This window comes from Rhodamnia argentea, chromosome 10 (genome assembly GCF_020921035.1).
Source record: "Rhodamnia argentea isolate NSW1041297 chromosome 10, ASM2092103v1, whole genome shotgun sequence".
NCBI classification, from domain to species: domain Eukaryota; kingdom Viridiplantae; phylum Streptophyta; class Magnoliopsida; order Myrtales; family Myrtaceae; genus Rhodamnia; species Rhodamnia argentea.
In genome coordinates, this window is record NC_063159.1 from 10,764,082 (window position 1) to 10,780,971 (window position 16,890).

The following is a 16,890-nucleotide window of genomic DNA, read 5'->3' on the forward strand; positions in this document are numbered from 1 at the left end:
CAGTCCTCAAGCCACACACATAAATAGCTGCAAAAGATTTTAAGTGAGGTGGGCCCAGCATGCCCAGCCAAAGATTGGATTTTCTTGTGGTTCTTTTATAGCCATGTCCTTCCGAAATTGAAGCGAAAATTGCGGAGAGATCAATTCAATCCATCTCTCTCCGTATCGTCCAACCATATTTCAAGACTCACAGTGCAGTCCTGTAACACGACCGATAACAAACGATAATGGATTCGCGAAACGCACTTACACTATAGCGTCTTCATTCACACTCTCTTTAACCTTTGCTTCAATACTTACACACGACCAAAACATTGCCACACCTCTTTCATACTCTCATCGGCCAAAGCTTAAAACAGCAATAACATGGACGACGACCGACGACCGACGACGACGACACTTTAGGACTCCGACCAAAAAGCTCAGTGCTTGGAGGCGAAACGGTTGACGAGAGCGAGGGCGTTGCTGGTGACCTGGGCCATGTCGACGACCCTAGCCCGGATCGACGTCTTGAGCCGCCCTTCCGTGGCCTTCTCGGAGAAACCATCCATGCAGGTATTCTCGTCCGTCAATGCCGCGCTCACCCACGTCTCCACGTTGCTGGCGTGCCAGACGAAGTCCTGGCCCTTGGATTGCGACCCCATCCCCTTGAGCTCCTTCATCGACTTCCCCAGACGGTCCACCGAGTCCCCCATCTCCTCCAGGCAGTCCTTCACGGCCTCGTACTCTCTCGCCTTGAGCCCCTTCAGCTTCGCCGACCGGGTCACGAAGTCCCTCGCGGCTTGGGCCCTGGCTAGGCTCACGGCCAGCGCCGCTAGGGCCAGCTCCTTGCGGCTCAGCTTGACGGTGTTGGCGTAGGCGGAGAGGGACTGGACGCACAGCGCCGGGTAGCGGGTGGTGCTGCACGAGGCCTTGATGAAGTTGGCGGCGGCGGCGGAGGCGGAAGAAGGAGTGGTCGCGGCTGAGGTGGGGGAGATGAAGAAGTATGCGAAGGTTGAGATTAGGAGGAGGAAGGGAAGGCTGGGTCTTGCCATTTTCATAAGATGTCTTGCTTAGGGGCAGTGGCAGGTGCATTTTATATATTGAGGTGGGAGTCTTAATGATCTTTCGCCGCACGGTGGTCCCACCAAGTATGAAAGTTAGATAAAACAACTGTCACCTGCTAAAGAAGAAACTGTACATACTTTTTATTAAAATATGACTTTACTTGTACGGTATTTCTTTACATAGAGCAACTTTGTCAGAAATGAGATAAGAACGTCTAGATCGTTTCACTATTCTTCCTTATCTAGACGGGGGATCTGTTTTCTGATGGTCCGATTCCCAACCAAGGATCGAAAATCAGATCAAAGTGGCTGATTCCCTGACTATATGAAACCGAGAACCCGACCACCTGCTACTGGATTTGGATCGGTTCAATCCGGTTCTTAGATTGTCCAATGGAACCGATGGCATGTTTCTTCCTCTCTCTCTCTCTCTCTCTCTCTTTTTTTCTCCTCCAATGGACCACCTGTTAAGTGAGCGAGCCAGCAAGCGTGAGTGTGCCGTTCAGAATGAGAGCAGCGTTTTTTCAAATTCGGTAAGAAATAAACAAATTAAATTTTAAATTTTAAAAATACTCAGAGTGAGCCGGACCGAAATTTCCGGTGATCTCAGGAATCGCCCAAAACTAGCAGATTCGTTCTTGATCCGGGCGGTTCCTTTCGCTCCCCCTACTGAGTAACTTTTTCTAAGCATTAGAGTTGGATGACGAGATAAGAATGTATTTCAACATATTAAGCTTCATAATCAATTTTTATCATAACTACTGAGTAGAGAGTCCATGGAACGAAATGAAAAAATTAAAATTAAAAAAAAAAAAAAAAAAAAAAGGGAAAAGAAGAAGCAGAGAAAAGTCATTGGCTCAGAAAAGAACCAAATCTTCAACATAGATGGGCTATAAGATCCGACGGCTAGAGGTAGGAAAAGCAATGATAAAGACGAGTGTCGGGTGATGTCCAAATATAATATAAATGGGAAGACGACAATGACTATATTGTCTTTGTGCAGCCATCCCCCAATCAAGCACACAATCGAGGGGGGGAGCTGTTCAAATGTTTCGGGCGTTTCTAGATGGCGGGCATTATTTTTATGGTACGTTGGTGTGAATAGGGAGGAAAGGGAGCCCATTAAAACTTTCCTACCGACATAACCCGGAATAAATTCGCAGACATTGATCTCTCCTCTCGACTCTGCCAGGTCATCAACCATTTGCTACAATTATTAAGCACAGGGTGATGGTGTCGGATAGCTAGATCTAGATTCAGCTCATCCGTAAAATTATTGTTGCTAGTATAGACTGGGATTTTATTACGAATTGGAGAAAGTGCGCAGGACCTGTGTGGACTTGTCTCGTGTACGGCGGCTGAAGCCGTCTCTCTCCATATTGAAAGGAGCTTCTCCTCATTGCGAGCAAAACAGCACAATAGATAGGATCTAGTCGCGCCCCCAGTCATGAGGGTGCATAATTAGGGCGCAAGGACAATTATTCAGTGGGCCAAAAGGGGTCCTCCCCGTCCTTCTGTCTTGGCTACTAGCCTTTGCAAGCTATGAAAGAAAACAAAACCCTCCATGGGCCCATAGTTGGCCCAATAGAACTCTTCTCTGGCAATAGAATCGAATTCGAGCACAAGTCTTCTGCCTCCAACCCCTTGCAGAATTCATCTGAAACAAATTGTGAGCACAGGTAGCAAACGTTTATATCTTGATTCATCTTTGCATAGACTACCAGAGGATTCCAGCAACTGTTCTTTAACTTTAACCCAGTTGCAAAGGTAAATACCTTGCATTGCAAGGATTATGCAGTTTGTCTAAACAGGGGCTATATACAACCATTGGGAAAAATGCGGGGGAAAGAAGCTTCAAGAAAAGAAGAATCTCCCTTGGAGGCGAAAGCTGCCTCCTTATCATTCAAAAATTAGAATCCCAGATATCTGCCGGGAACTTTGCTAGCGGCACATATGAAGTTTCATTGTGCTCCCTGCATCAGATAGGGGAAAAAATTTATCATAGCCCAGCATCATAAAACAAAATGTGGAGATCGTGCTTTGGGGTCAATTGCCAAAATACTCGTAAGACTTCTAACATGACCCAATAGCAAGCACAGAATGAATGTGAACAAGTAATTCGGAAATTAGCTCAACAGAGAATTCTCAAATATTGTAACAAACATAAGGAAAAGGAAAGTTCTCTGATATAATCTCCAAGCATGGTGCCAAGGCAATAAAATTACATATGGTGATGCATGAAATTGAAGAAAACTGCTAATGTGAAGTAAGAAACAAGATAAACCATGGTAAAAGCCAGTTCGTGAAGCAGGTGAAACAAAACACACCTCACATGCAGCAAACACAGGGCGAACTCGTTCAAAAATCTCATCTTCTGTTCCAATAGCATCAATCTGCAAGCATTAATTCCATGAATACGACAACAAATTGAAGCCTTTTCCCACTAAGTGGAATGGGCTACTCGGATTTTTTTACGTCATTAGGCTCAATATTTAACGAATTCTCTGACTGTGCTAGAATAACAAGTACCTTAAAGAAATACTAAACTAACTATGACATTAATTAACATTGCCAAATAAAAATGGACATTCTTTGATAACTGTTTTGCTATATCCAGGAAAACGCAAACAAACTCCTGAGTGTTCTATGCAAAACCCAAAGGATGCAGCTAAATGCTCAATAACTAGTAACTACCTTGTATAACTTTCCTTTCTTTGAGTAGTGTTCGATTACAGGATGATGTGAAGCCGCAAACACTTTAAGGCGTTTCCTAATAGTATCGATATTATCATCAACTCGGCCCTGCAGAAAGCATACTTTCAAATAAAGCCATTTGATATTGGCTACGCAAACTGAAAAATCGAAATAGAAAACACGAGCACCTCATTACGGCTCAAAACCCGCTTTATCATCTCTTCTTCAGGACAATCAAAGAAAAGAACATTGTTTGGTTCAGCTCCAATCTGTAGTTTGAGACATGGTCAATATTTAAAACTATGTCTGCTTAGCTGAGACTTTGACCCTTAATTTCAGGTTCCATGGATACTAGATTTGTGATTGGACTACAAACTCAAGGAGATCCTCCTGATTTGACTTAGAGGACTTGACGACAATAAAATTCCAATGAAAAGAGTAAAGAAAAAGTTCGTTTAGCAGATGACATAAAGAGACGAAATGGACAATGGAACTTACAATCTGTTCAAATGCTATGCGGTTCTCCTCATTCCGTGGGAAGCCATCGATGAGAAACTTACAATTACCACAAGATTCCATCTCTTTCTGAATTAATTTCACTGTCACTTCTGAAGGAACAATTTTCCCTTCTTTAATAGTGTCAAGAAGCATGGCCCTGAATGGCAAGTTCTACAAATATCATTAATAGGACCATACTAACTGTCACTTCTGAAGGAACAATTTTCCCTTCTTTAATAGGGTCAAGAAGCATGACCCTGAATGGCAAGTTCTACAAATATCATTAATAGGACCATACTAAATTGTGTCCCTTGGGCCCTTGTTAAGCCTTATTAAAGGTAGACGCTGCTTTTTAACATAGAGAACAAGGTACTTTACCCATCTTCACTGTTTGAAGCTATCTCCCGTCTTAACAATTCTCCAGCACTTAGATGTGTATATCCAAAGTTCTCGACAATTTTTGCACATTGAGTGCCCTTTCCACTTCCAGGGCCACCTATACAATACAACAAAAACACATCCGATAACTATGTCTGAGCATCTCATTTGGTTTGACAGCTTTTTCGAGCATATTATTGTAACAATATAGTATCCAAAGCTTTCAAGTTGAATCACTGGAGACCCGTATTTAACGTTATGGGACAATAGATGGAAATCCACTACAAACGCTGCCACATGGTTCAGCTAAAGCTAGTTCTTCTATTACGATTATCCATTCTTCTCCAGTGTTACTTCTCCTCTTTGTAGCTTGAAAAGTGTGCCACTTGAGAATGAGAATGACTTACCTCAGATTTCTTTTTACATTTCTTTGTGTTCTTTCAACAATGTGCATGTATCAGGAAAAAGAGCAGATATATAAAAATGAACTCTACACTAGCTTACCTAGGACAAAGGTTATAAATAGATTTTTCTCTTTCGAGAAATAACCTGCCCCCTGCATTCAAGGAAGAATTGACATCAACCAACAATCTACATTCCACAATTGGAACAAATAAATTTCGAGTCCGGCACGTGAAAAGTCCTGTATCTTATCCACGTCAGAGGAGTATACACACAGAAAAGCAAGAATCAACAAATCAAGCAAGTGCATTAACAATATAATCACTGCAAATTCTGTGGGTATTTGATTTCAACTATCGGGCATTTAGAGGAAAGAGAGAGAACCCATTGATTCAACCAACATTCTCTATGATGTCCCATATCGACTATGGACGAACAAATGACACCATAAATGATTCGCATACATGAAAAAGAAGTCAAAGGTGAAGAAGAAGAAGAAAGATGAACCAGCCCAGCAACATTGACCAGGAGAAATTTTTTTAAGGAAACCAAAGCATTATCTTAACATGGTAGCCCTAATTCAATACGAATTTACGTACCAGTGTTTGAACATCTCAAAAACGATTAGACAGAGCAAACGAGTACCTTAGAGGAATCTGCACAGAAAAATTTCCAGGCCTTCAATGAATATGCTCCCTGCTTTAAGGAAGCCAAAGTCAAGTCCAAAAATATCATATGTAGAATCCATGTTCCAAGAGAACAGCAATGTGAGGATGCAAAGTGAATAGGGTTATACACCAATTCCACAAGTCTGGGCATATCTTAAGCTATCAGCTGCTCGCTGCTTGCTACAAACGTGAATCACATTAAGTCCTCGCTAATACACTAGAAACAAGAGCGTGTCTACCATCCTTACCACCCAAATTCATTCCAAAGAGTCCCTATTCCTCAATTTACAAGCTTTCTAGCAAATGTATTTCCTTAATCCATCAGTGTGTTTTGTTAACTGTTAGGCTTGCGGATTAAGATCAAGTGTGTGACGAGAGACGCACGAAGCCACAAGACTTTCTGAAACTGCCGCTTCTACCATCGTGACAAATCCGAGTCAAATTGGCGCGAACAGAAAAGATCACGACGTAACACGCACTTCAGATGGAATGCGGTGCAGGTACGTGCGCGCGTACGAATTACCAATTCGAATTTGGGATCGCGAGATTGAAGCCACTACAGAGGGGGCTAAAGATGAAACAAAGTGGCCTGACCGGCGACGCGAAAGGTCAAACTAAGCGTCATAGGAACGGAGGTACCTGATCACGGAGAGGCTGACTAGAGGAGAAGATCAACGAGGAAAGCGAAGCAGCGCGCCGCCACATCTCCTTGGCTTGGCAGCTGAAAATGGCGGTTAAGGGCGTTATCGCCTTCACTGAGGAATATAGTCGAACATGTGGGGACGGGGACACTGGACAGATTGTCTCCAAGAGTCATCGGAGCAGGTGCCACCATCTAAAACAAAGGTAAAGGCCAATGAATTCGTCTTGTAACTGGGCCTTTGGTTGCTTTTGGGCCTATTCAAGCATAAACGCGATTAAGCGAAAACTAGTGAGATTGATTATAGTAAATTGGATGTGGAACGTGACACTAATCCCAGAATTGATGTTACTCTAGAGAAATCAACAGTCAATTCTAGTGCATAGGCTATGACTATTTTGAAGAGCTAATTTGTCGTTACTTTGATGAATTTTTTGCGATATCGATGGCCAGCGTCGGCCTACGTAGAGAAAATTCTCCAAATGACCTCCCAAGGGCCTGAATCAGAACAGACTTGGGAGCTAAAAGAGACCACATCTAGTTGCAGAGATTGCCGCAACCGAATTGCAGCTTGAATCCTTGATCAACCGTAACTTCGTGCCTACTAGTTTATCCACGCATTTTGATCTCAAGTTTAGTTTGATGCAAATCTGTCCTTGGACAAAAGAAACTATTAGACAGTTTATAAGTACCTAATATTCCTCATAACCACCAAACCAAAGTGAATAGATGCATAAATCTCCCTCTCTCTTTTTTTGTGTGGCCTCCAATGCATAAAATATACCAAAATTTCAATCTTATGCAGCCCAGAGAACCTGACAACTTCTGGACACTACTTATGAAGAAGCTCAAAGCCAAAGTTCCCACTTTCTCCTTGTCTGTAGGGGTATTTTCTTGCCCATACTTCATCCACATCCATCCACCATAGACCAAGTGAATCTCACACCAGTGATTATTGGTCCCACATTGACCCACATCATCCAACTCTCCAGAGCACACAGCCCGCGATGGATTTAAGTCTAGGCAACAATTTGTCGTTGTACGAAGGGAAGTCATATTAACATCGACATAGCTCTATTGGTTTCTATACATAAACTGAAAGGGAAAAGCACAACGGCTATATGGTATTAACAATATCATTTCAACTTGATATTGATAGTGGAGAACAAAATTTCATTGACTAGGTACATCATGCTTATATATACACAACCACAATGTCGTCGCAATCCCAGGGCTTGAATACGAGATGATCACCGCTGTTAGCATCATTGAGAATTCATCCTCAGTTCCTCTACGCCTTTAGGGAAAATGCCAGCCAGACAGTGTTGACCTTAACCATTCAGGTTATCTAGATTTCATCCGCATAAGGAATCATCACCTCAGTTCAGATGAACAACTCATCAAGAGGTTCTGCCAAACCCATCGTCCTCGAAGGAAAATCATGCTTTGATGCAGTCCTAATTCTCTCAGGAGGGCTTCAAGGAACACATGGTTTGGAAACTTCAGGCGCATCTTTATTATTCTTCACCATCAAATCATAGTTTATGGAAGCTAGCTGAGACAAGTTCTGGAGGTGGAGAAGGATAATTTTAAGGATGAATTGTCATTGTAGAACAAAACTTTAAACTTCTGCTGGATAGTGTTCATATTCCATATTATGTCTAAATTTTAAAATCACATTAACTCAGCATAGGACAACGATAACAGTATGAATGATATTAATGATGATGGTCCTAAAACCCTGATGTCACCAACTTAGAATTGTCTATTGCAAACTTATGTTTAAGTTGATAAGTTGAATTAATATCACTTTCCCTCTTCGCAGCTGACATTCATAAAATGCATATTCCGAACACTTATGATGTCTTGAGCTATCACATATTTTTTCAGCACTGTTAAGATCTCACCTTAAAAGAGAAGTTGCTGAATGAGTACTGCACGGCGAGAGCGGGACTTTTGAAATCTGCCAAACTTCCACATTCGTCTCCCTGATTTACAAGCGTAAAACAAAAGGCACAATCAAGAGTCCGTAGAACTACATTCAGGGGAGACAGAGAACATCACACTATTTGAATTTTAATTCTAGCATAGTTGATCCCGGCAATGAAGCTACACTAGTAACACAGTTTAATCCTAATGGTTTCAGGTTAGATTGATATTTTTTTTGTACCATTTACTCAGTTCAAACTGAATTGGCACAGAAATTCAAGTGCAGATTGGCATGTGCACTTTGATCAGGTTGAAACCCCTCTATACCAAGTCATCTCTTCAGTAGAAAGCCTCCCAAGTACAATGAGTCTATGTTTCTACTTCTAGTGGCCAAAAAGAAAATTGAGGCTATTTTTATGGTGCATGGACTGATGGCCTCCCTCTTCAGAGGGGAATATCATGAAAAAGAAAGCAGGAGTACCTCTTCATCTGGCATGTTACTGAATGAGCTGCCGCTACATGATTCGCTGCAGGTGTCATTCATTTCGTCAAAGTCACTACCTCCTTGAACATCTTCATTCTCTAGGTTCCATATATAACGACTCATAAAATAACTGGTGTCTTGTGGTTCTGCTGATGGTATGAACATGGCCTGCAGTAAAAGAACAGTCATAATAGTCTTCTGCATGTTAAGAATTCTTGACGTACGTAAGGTATCGGGAAAAAACCTTCTGCCTTGCGAGTGTATCCCAATTTATATTCTCAAAGAAGGGATGTTTCTTCACCTGCCAAAAAAGTTTCAGATTCACTCAGCGTCCCTTGTCACAAGTACTGCAGTACAAGGAAAATTTAGATCAACAGTTTGTGAAGACTACCTCCCTGGCTCCAGTTGCACCTAGTCTTTGAACTGGAGTTTCAATGAGCAATCTGAAATTTTTTAAAAAACTTAAATCAGTAGATTACTGAGGTAGAAAAATGGCCAATGCAGACTAATCCGTATCTGTTTGAAAAGTGACCAAAATGGAGTTCAATCATTAGGGCATCTACCACAATTTCGAATGTAGGGACCAAAAGAAAAGTACTTCGCCATATTTATAGAATCCAACACTACTAATTCCAGGACAAATTGTGCAGAAGTATGTAGGGGGGAGAAGTCTATATGAAATGACCATCTCAAATGAGAGTTAGAGGTGAAGACATTCATCTGAAATAATTAAGAGATGTATTCCTTGAATGAAGGGTCTCATCTAGATTTGGTGCTCGAATGGTTAGACTAAATAGTGAGCATTACTCCCTCCAAACAATGACCTTATTCCTTTCTCAGAAGATAATTTGACTGGCACTTCAGATAAAAGCAGAAGCAGCACGGAGCAAATTGTAACATGGGTCGCTCAATCTTACTTATTGATCAAATCGTATGCTTCAAAACTGATCTCCTCTGGGACTTTCGGCCAAGGTATGTCTCTGTTCATGATGTTGTCAAAAATTTGCTGCAACACGAAATGAGCCGTAAGCAAAGATATCGACTTTACGTTTGGCAATGTCAAGTAATTACAATAGCATCCAAATATAGAATCAAAGCACGAAAAAAAGCAGGATAATTGAAAAGTAGATTGCCGTAACTCTTTAAAGACCATAGAATCAAGAGAGCAACTGGAAATGTAGATATCCAGGCAAACAACGTTACTAAATAGAATGACTTAAAGATGCAGTAAAGCTGCCCGCAAACGCAAGATAAGCCTACTAAAATGAATGCAAGTGAATGTTTTCGAAAGTAATGAGAGAGTTAAAAATTTGTCATGAAGGAGGCAATGATGGAGGTGACACGGCAGCAATGGTGATATATTCTTAGTCACGAACTCTTTCTCTTTTGGGGGTAATCCACAAACTTAAACTTAGTTATAAAGCCTATGAGGAAGCAATTACAGAATTCCACAACTTACTATCTATATAACAACTTAAGCTCACCAACTACCGAATTCATTTGAAGTTCAGTAATAGTCAAATGGACGTGATCCAAAAATGGTAAAATATCATCCTCCTTCCTTATGCCTCATGAATAAAGGCATTAATAATTATCTTAATCGATCTGTGCAGCAGCATATGTATTGGATAGATACCAATAAATTAATCAAAAACCATCCAGAATTCCCAAAAGCCCTTTAGTACATAGCTTACTTGTGGATGTTCTGCATTGAATGGCGGAATTCCCACAAGCATCTCAAAAAGAATGACCCCGACGGACCACCAATCTGCAGTTGCACCTGGATAAACAACATTCTTTCCAAATGAATAATTAAATTTTCGCCACCAGGTGAACATTCTGAACCAGTCAGTTATGATCTCATACCGTGTCCCATGCCTAGAAGAATCTCTGGAGCTAGATAATCTGGTGTTCCAACTACCGAGTGTTTCTTCCTCTCTTCTCGTTTAATTGAATGTGGATATTTTGGCTCCTCATCACTAAGAAATCCTGCATTGCAAGCTGGTGGGCCTGAGAAGTCATCGGTGCTATTGATAAGCCCAACCTTTGAAAGCCCAAAGTCTGTCAACTGTAACGGAAGGGTTAGACACAGCAGACTGTCACTGAGCAAGGCAGTACTGAGGTGGTGTGTGAAAAGTTTCCAAACAAGTTGCAACAAAACAATTGCAGAGTATCTAAGGACCAGACAGGAGATTGCAAATTGAATGCTGGTAGAGGGATCTGGAAGCATTGACAAACATGTTTACTTGATGTCTAGATGAGAGCAGGAGCCAAATTTAAGTGCGTTGGAGAAGAGGGAAAAAAAGAATTCAACTTCCGAACTGGCATTAAATCTCAGAAAGACAGGTATATATATATATATATTTTTTTTTTTTTTCCGAGTCATGTAGAGCTTGTAGATTCAAATTCTGCAAACTAATGGGAATGCATTAGAGAGCACAAATGAAGAAGCTGTTCATGTTGCAACCAAAGTGGATCAACCGTTTGTGGTTTTTCAGTAAAAGGAAAACCGCAGTCAATCTTATCTAAGTCTACTCGATCCTAAGAAGACTAATACTGTTTTCAGCTGTTCCAACTCTTAACAGATATAATTCAGAGAGCCAAGACAACACCTTCTCATTGAATCCATTCGACGGACATCTATGATTAGAGAGACATAAATTCCTAGAGGCAAAAAAATGCCACTTCATGATAATCAAAGTGGATTCTGCTACGGATCTATTTCCTAGACTAGTGAGACAAGAACACAAACTTTACGGAACTTAGGCAATGATGGGATTGCAAGCTCTCAGCATCACACCATCTGGAAAAGTTGAATATGTGACCTCATCAAACCTTCTCTAATCTACTGCTGGAAGTCATTAGTTATCTATTGGCATGATTGCGCATAGAACAATTAGCTGAGGGATCATACATTCTGTGTGGCCTACTCCAATTTGGACTATGTAGGAACTACACACTAATGACCGAAAGTTTATTGTGCTATGCGAACTAAAGAAGAAACAAATTTAAATATGGCAAGGACTTAAAACTTTGCTATGAAAATCGAATATTATTGACCTTAATATGTCCATCTTGACCGATCAGCAAATTATCAGGCTTCAAGTCTCTGTGAATGACATTCAGTGAATGCAGATACTCCAAAGCAAGGACCTGAAGAGTGTATAGCTCATCAGACATGTACGTACACAGTAGGCATTGGGGAATAGGAGTTGAAGCATGTATAGCAACAAGTCCTTACTAATTCTGCTATATATATACGAGCCATATCTTTGTCTAAGCAGCCTAAGTTTCTCAACAAAGAGTAAAGATCTCCACCATTTAAATACTCCATGACTAAATAAAGATTTTCCCTGCATGTGAAAGAGTAGAAAAAACGAACCTGCTCAAGAAAAACAATCTATGTGTTAGAAATTACACGAAGAAACAATACATTTTCAGAAAGTGAACCAGCACTGTGAGAAGTGCTCACCACAAAAGGATTGCGAACTGATATGAGGATGTCACGCTCAGCTAAAATGCTTTCAACAGCATTCTTGCGAATCATGTCAGCCTTTTTAAGAACCTGTCAGAATAGACATGTTTCAAGGAACCTCTAAATTTAATTGTCCTTTTTAGCCATTCAACAAATTAAGTGCTTTTTGAGAATCAAATAAGCAAATACAAACACGGAATATATGTGCATTTCAGGTATCTTCTTTTTTCTCTGTCATTTCAGGTACCTTTTACGTCTACTAGGGTGGTGAATGTACCGAATGAACCAAAAAGATGATAGGTTTATGTGCTCAGCAGACTGAGCTTATTTAAGGATGTCTATGGTGGATTAAAATTCGGTTAATCTTGGCATATGCCTTGTGATTGATGTCATTCTCAAAGGTTGCAGGGGGGAATGCATTGAAAGTGAAGCCAATTTCATGCACTAGCAAGCTGATTATTTGGATGAATACTCTCTGTTTATCAAGAAAAAGGTTAAGTGCAGTACAGCAAGGAGCGCATAACATTAAATGAGTTAATCTCCTTGACTCCAAGTACACAGGTGACAGCAACATCTGACTCACAAAGTTCATAGAAACAACCAGAAGTTTAGCAGTACGTGATGCATGGTATTTCGAATATGCTATTTGTTACACAACGTCTGATGTATAAGACCAATTCAACAGGCATATATGCAACTTATCATCTTTAAATTGACAAAAGGATGACTATATTCTGACCTTTATGGCAAATAAATCACCAGTTGCTCTTTTCCGAGCAAGGAAAACTCGTCCAAATGCACCTCTGCTAATGGGTTTTATTATCTCAAAATCTTCTATGGATGTCCTATCCTTACAGCTTGTACCAATGGGGCTTGCACGCAGGCTGCGAACGGGATCATCTTCCATCGAGCTGTCTTCATCATCCATACAATTATCCACTTTTTCATCCTCTATTTGTCCACAAAGATGTACGTATTTTTCCCTGTACATGTTGGAGAATAGTAGCTCACATTTACAGTCACACTTTCTGAACCAGTTAATGACTTTACTATTCTGGAAACGCAAAAGGAAACATTAAGTATACACTCACTGAAGTAACTTCTCTATCCTTCTACCAAATGTCTCCAAAACAAGAGCATCAACCTTTCGGTCCTGGATGACGTACTTCAAGTCCTCTAGACGCTCAAGCATGTACTCCAATGTACTGTACTCAAGGGTGTTCACATTTGCAACAGAACGTGCAATATCCAATAGCTTGTTTATCTGTCAAATAATCTCCCAAATGAAGAAATATAGAACTGGGCTTTACATAAATGTGGTAGAACAGAATAACTTGGTCTGGAAAGGCTAGTACAACTATTAATTAAGGAACATAAGAGTAGAATAATGGGTGTGACTTGGTGTTCAAGGGTCCATAGTTGGTAGAACTCCTTCATAAAGGCCAGCAAAGTTATTGATAGAACTCCTTCATAAAGCAGGAGATTTGAAGAGCTAAAGAGGCATAGACTCTGAAATAAGTGTCCATAGTTGAATACCTGCTGAGAATTCTCAAGTTCTGACAAGATCTTTCCTCCATTCAGCAGCATTTCAATTTGGCTGGTCAATGTTGTTAATAATGGCGAGCGTGGTGTCCAGCTTCCCCCGGAGGAAGTCTTCGAACCAAGACCAGAAACCATCAAAGAATGAGCTTCACCGGACATGTCCCGTGAAGCCTTCAAACTATCCATGACAGAAGCATTAAGAGAGTCAGGGACACACTCGAGCATGTCTTCGGTGTAGCGGGAAGACAGGTCATTCTTTTGGGGTGACAACTGATCTAGCCCCTCATGCATGCATGATGCATCTGCTCTGGCAGCGCGGGGACTTCCTCGTGGAGAGACTGCACTTCTAGGTGTGCTTCTAGGTGTCAGAGATTCTAATATCTTCTCGAGTGTCTCTGCAACTCTTTGGAGTCTTTCATTTACATTTAAGCCCTTCAAATCACACCTATCAGCTATTGTGCATATACGAGAGTGCTCTTCTACGTGTACCGTAGGTATTTCTACCTCACAAATACGACAGATCATCAGATTCTCATATGTCAATCCCCAGGAAACTTTTTTCACTCCTACAGATCCCTCTGAACTTTCAGGAAGGCCAACTAGAGCATCCAGATTATCGATATGACAATCACCGTCAATTCTCGGTTCATTTTTACCATGAAACCGATCAGATGTATCTTTGGAAGGAGTTTCAGCAGCATCAGAGCCTTTATGATTTTTCTCAGCAGCAGAAGGAAGTTTCTTCCAAGAAGACATTCTGTAGCTACCAGTCGATGAAGCGATGCTTTTAGCAGTGCTGACTTCAATGCCATCACCCCCATTACTTAAATTCTTTTCTACTTCAACATGTCCTGAATTTAAAACACCTTGTTCCCGACCATGTGACTTCTTCATCTGCTTACCATTCCCTTCCTTAGCACTTATTGGGCCGCTGAAGTCATGCTGTGAGGCTTCCAAAACTTGCTCTGGATAGACTCCAAGATCACTAAGCTGATGAAGACCCAAAATGTGGTCGTCTTCATAGCCACTTTCCTTCTTAAACTGCACGAGCCTTGTGCATCGAGTGAGGATAAAAAGAAGGCGGGTATGGACTTGCTTAAGGGTCCCCATTGGCAATTCTTGACGCCGGTCATCTAGGTTCTGGACAATGGCTTCACACTTAATCCAAAATTCATTGGGCGACATCTTTGCACATCTGCTTGCGATGACCAACAAATCCTCCAAACTCTCTTTCCACTCAGGATGAGTTCCTGAAGACTTTTCAAGTATACCCACCAAATCTCCAGCAAAAATACCTAGATCAGAATTAACCTCTTCCTTCATTTTGTCAAACTTTGCGCGGATTGCTACCATGATCTCCTGCAGACAACATAAGGAATATGTCATATAAATATGTAAAAAGCCTACTGCCAAGGCAAGTAAAGGCTATAGAAGTGAAGGCTATAGAAGTAATGACCCAGAAATGCTTAGGGAAGTGAAGGACTAAAGAGAACAGAATACCCAAAAGCTGGTGTCGGTACCTCCATGTGTACGAACGCACGAGGCTTCCAAACAGGGAATGGCTTAACCCCTTTTGAATTAAGCTCATGAGAGAAGCTCTTTATATGCGGTGCCTTCTTCTTACGGCCGCTTGTAAGCCGCAGTATGGCTTGGAAACGAGGAGACTGTATTTCTTTAGCAAAAGCTGCATGATGAGCCTACGGGAAGCAGCAAAGCAAATAGCGACAAAGTTGAGGTCGTGTTACTCTCGAAGGACAGGCATAAAAAAAGAAGAGAAACGAATCATGAAGAGGTCTCTTACGTCCAAAGCAGGATTAAGAGATGGTCGCTTCTCCAACGATTTCGACTGACTCCATAGCACCTTTTTCCCTATAACTGCAACTCTTCAACTCAGGCAAATGAGAAACAGACGCAAACTTCCTCCAAGTTAATCAGAACATGGCAGAACAGAACAGTCCAGTAAAATGGCAATAATATTCCCATAGACAAACATCGAAGCAAATATCTCCATCCGCACAGACTAATTTCACCACCGAAAACCACTTGGCACTCACCTTCGCCCTCAGAAGTTGTCCTAGGATGTGGAAGAACCGCTCTCTTGGGCCTCGCGTCCACCGCTTTATGTCCCTTCTCTGTACGCCCTTCGTTGCCCACGGACGCCGACGAGAACCTGAGGTTCGAAGGAGGGGGAGATCTCGTCCTGATCTGGTTCAACCGAAGCGACGACGGGAGAAGCGCGGGCATCGACGGGTTAGGATCGCCGTCGTGGGGTTTCTCGTCGTCGCGATCGTAGCCGCCGCCGTCGCTATCGTCCGCGGCTTCCGACGCCTTGCGGCGAACGGGGATCGGAGGGATCTTCCTGAGCTTCGCCCTGGCGGACGGCGGAGTGGACGCCGACGGCGGCGTCGCCGGGGGCTCCTGGTTTTCTAGAGTCGACATGGGAGGCGGAGGGATGCGGCGCTGCCGCGATCTTCATTGATCATATATTATTAGTGGGAGAGTGATGATGATGCTGCAGAAGAGAGAGAGCGAGCTCGAGATGCTTCGAGACATTGATCTGGAGAGATGGCGCTCAGGGAAAGAGAGGAAGTCGTCTCGAGAAATGGGGGCGTTCGAGGATGACACGACGGTTATTCAGTTTTGAAGGTTTCCATTTCGTAACGTGCTTCCCGCGAACCGCACTGAAGCGCCTCATGATGAGATTGGGAAGTCCTCGGGGTGAAATAATTCCAAACGACGGGCCTGTCACTCAATTTCCTATGACTGACCAATTGCGTTTCGCTGTCACGGACTACTCCGCTCCAACGCGTGTGTCGAGTTTGCCGGATGTCTCGGGAGTCGGACCCTTCTTTTTCCCTTTTTTTTTTATTGGAAAAAAACAGATCGAGTTTTTAATTTTGGCCTACTCCAATTGTTATGACGTCATGTTTCATTAGTTTCCAGAGAGTATAAGAAATCGGAAAGTAAATTCCAATTAATTAAATCGGATGCAATGATCGGTAGAATTCATTAGACGTTCATAATACCATAACTGTTGAATTAATTATTATTAGGGATCCGATCAATTTTAATGTGAATCGTCGCGAGCATTTCTATATATTGTTCGGAACCTTAACAAGCACTAGAATTTCAAA

The 16,890-nt window shown here is 41.8% G+C and overlaps 3 protein-coding genes across 5 annotated transcripts; all 3 read right to left on the bottom strand.

Annotated features, from left to right (window-relative positions):
- Positions 1 to 256: 256 nt before the first annotated feature.
- Positions 257 to 1,078, bottom strand: LOC115742766 (21 kDa protein-like). Its single transcript, XM_030677254.2, has one exon. It carries the CDS (start codon positions 1,038 to 1,040, stop codon positions 423 to 425), a length of 618 nt encoding a protein of 205 aa, XP_030533114.1. The 5' UTR covers positions 1,041 to 1,078; the 3' UTR covers positions 257 to 422.
- Positions 1,079 to 2,622: 1,544 nt separating this feature from the next.
- LOC115742769 (UMP-CMP kinase) lies at positions 2,623 to 6,679 on the bottom strand. 3 transcript variants are annotated; one of them, XM_030677259.2, is made up of 9 exons: positions 6,326 to 6,532; positions 5,664 to 5,714; positions 5,121 to 5,172; positions 4,617 to 4,734; positions 4,239 to 4,395; positions 3,929 to 4,009; positions 3,741 to 3,848; positions 3,374 to 3,439; positions 2,623 to 3,019 (listed from the first exon to the last, which is right to left on the bottom strand). In XM_030677259.2, exons 1-9 carry the CDS (start codon positions 6,389 to 6,391, stop codon positions 3,008 to 3,010), a joined length of 711 nt encoding a protein of 236 aa, XP_030533119.1. In that variant the 5' UTR covers positions 6,392 to 6,532; the 3' UTR covers positions 2,623 to 3,007. The 3 variants fall into 3 exon arrangements, with proteins under 3 accessions (XP_030533119.1, XP_030533118.1, XP_048127677.1); XM_030677258.2 differs by having other exon boundaries at positions 5,664 to 5,717; XM_048271720.1 differs by lacking the exon at positions 3,929 to 4,009 and having other exon boundaries at positions 5,664 to 5,717; positions 6,326 to 6,679.
- A 750-nt stretch (positions 6,680 to 7,429) lies between these two features.
- LOC115742641 (probable serine/threonine protein kinase IRE) lies at positions 7,430 to 16,342 on the bottom strand. Its single transcript, XM_030677054.2, has 17 exons — positions 15,811 to 16,342; positions 15,558 to 15,631; positions 15,277 to 15,453; positions 13,751 to 15,115; positions 13,306 to 13,478; positions 12,954 to 13,197; positions 12,212 to 12,304; positions 11,981 to 12,121; positions 11,800 to 11,892; positions 10,606 to 10,807; positions 10,434 to 10,519; positions 9,657 to 9,745; positions 9,131 to 9,182; positions 8,984 to 9,040; positions 8,737 to 8,907; positions 8,234 to 8,314; positions 7,430 to 7,893 (listed from the first exon to the last, which is right to left on the bottom strand). Exons 1-17 carry the CDS (start codon positions 16,193 to 16,195, stop codon positions 7,804 to 7,806), a joined length of 3,573 nt encoding a protein of 1,190 aa, XP_030532914.1. The 5' UTR covers positions 16,196 to 16,342; the 3' UTR covers positions 7,430 to 7,803.
- Between the last annotated feature and the right edge of the window lie 548 nt (positions 16,343 to 16,890).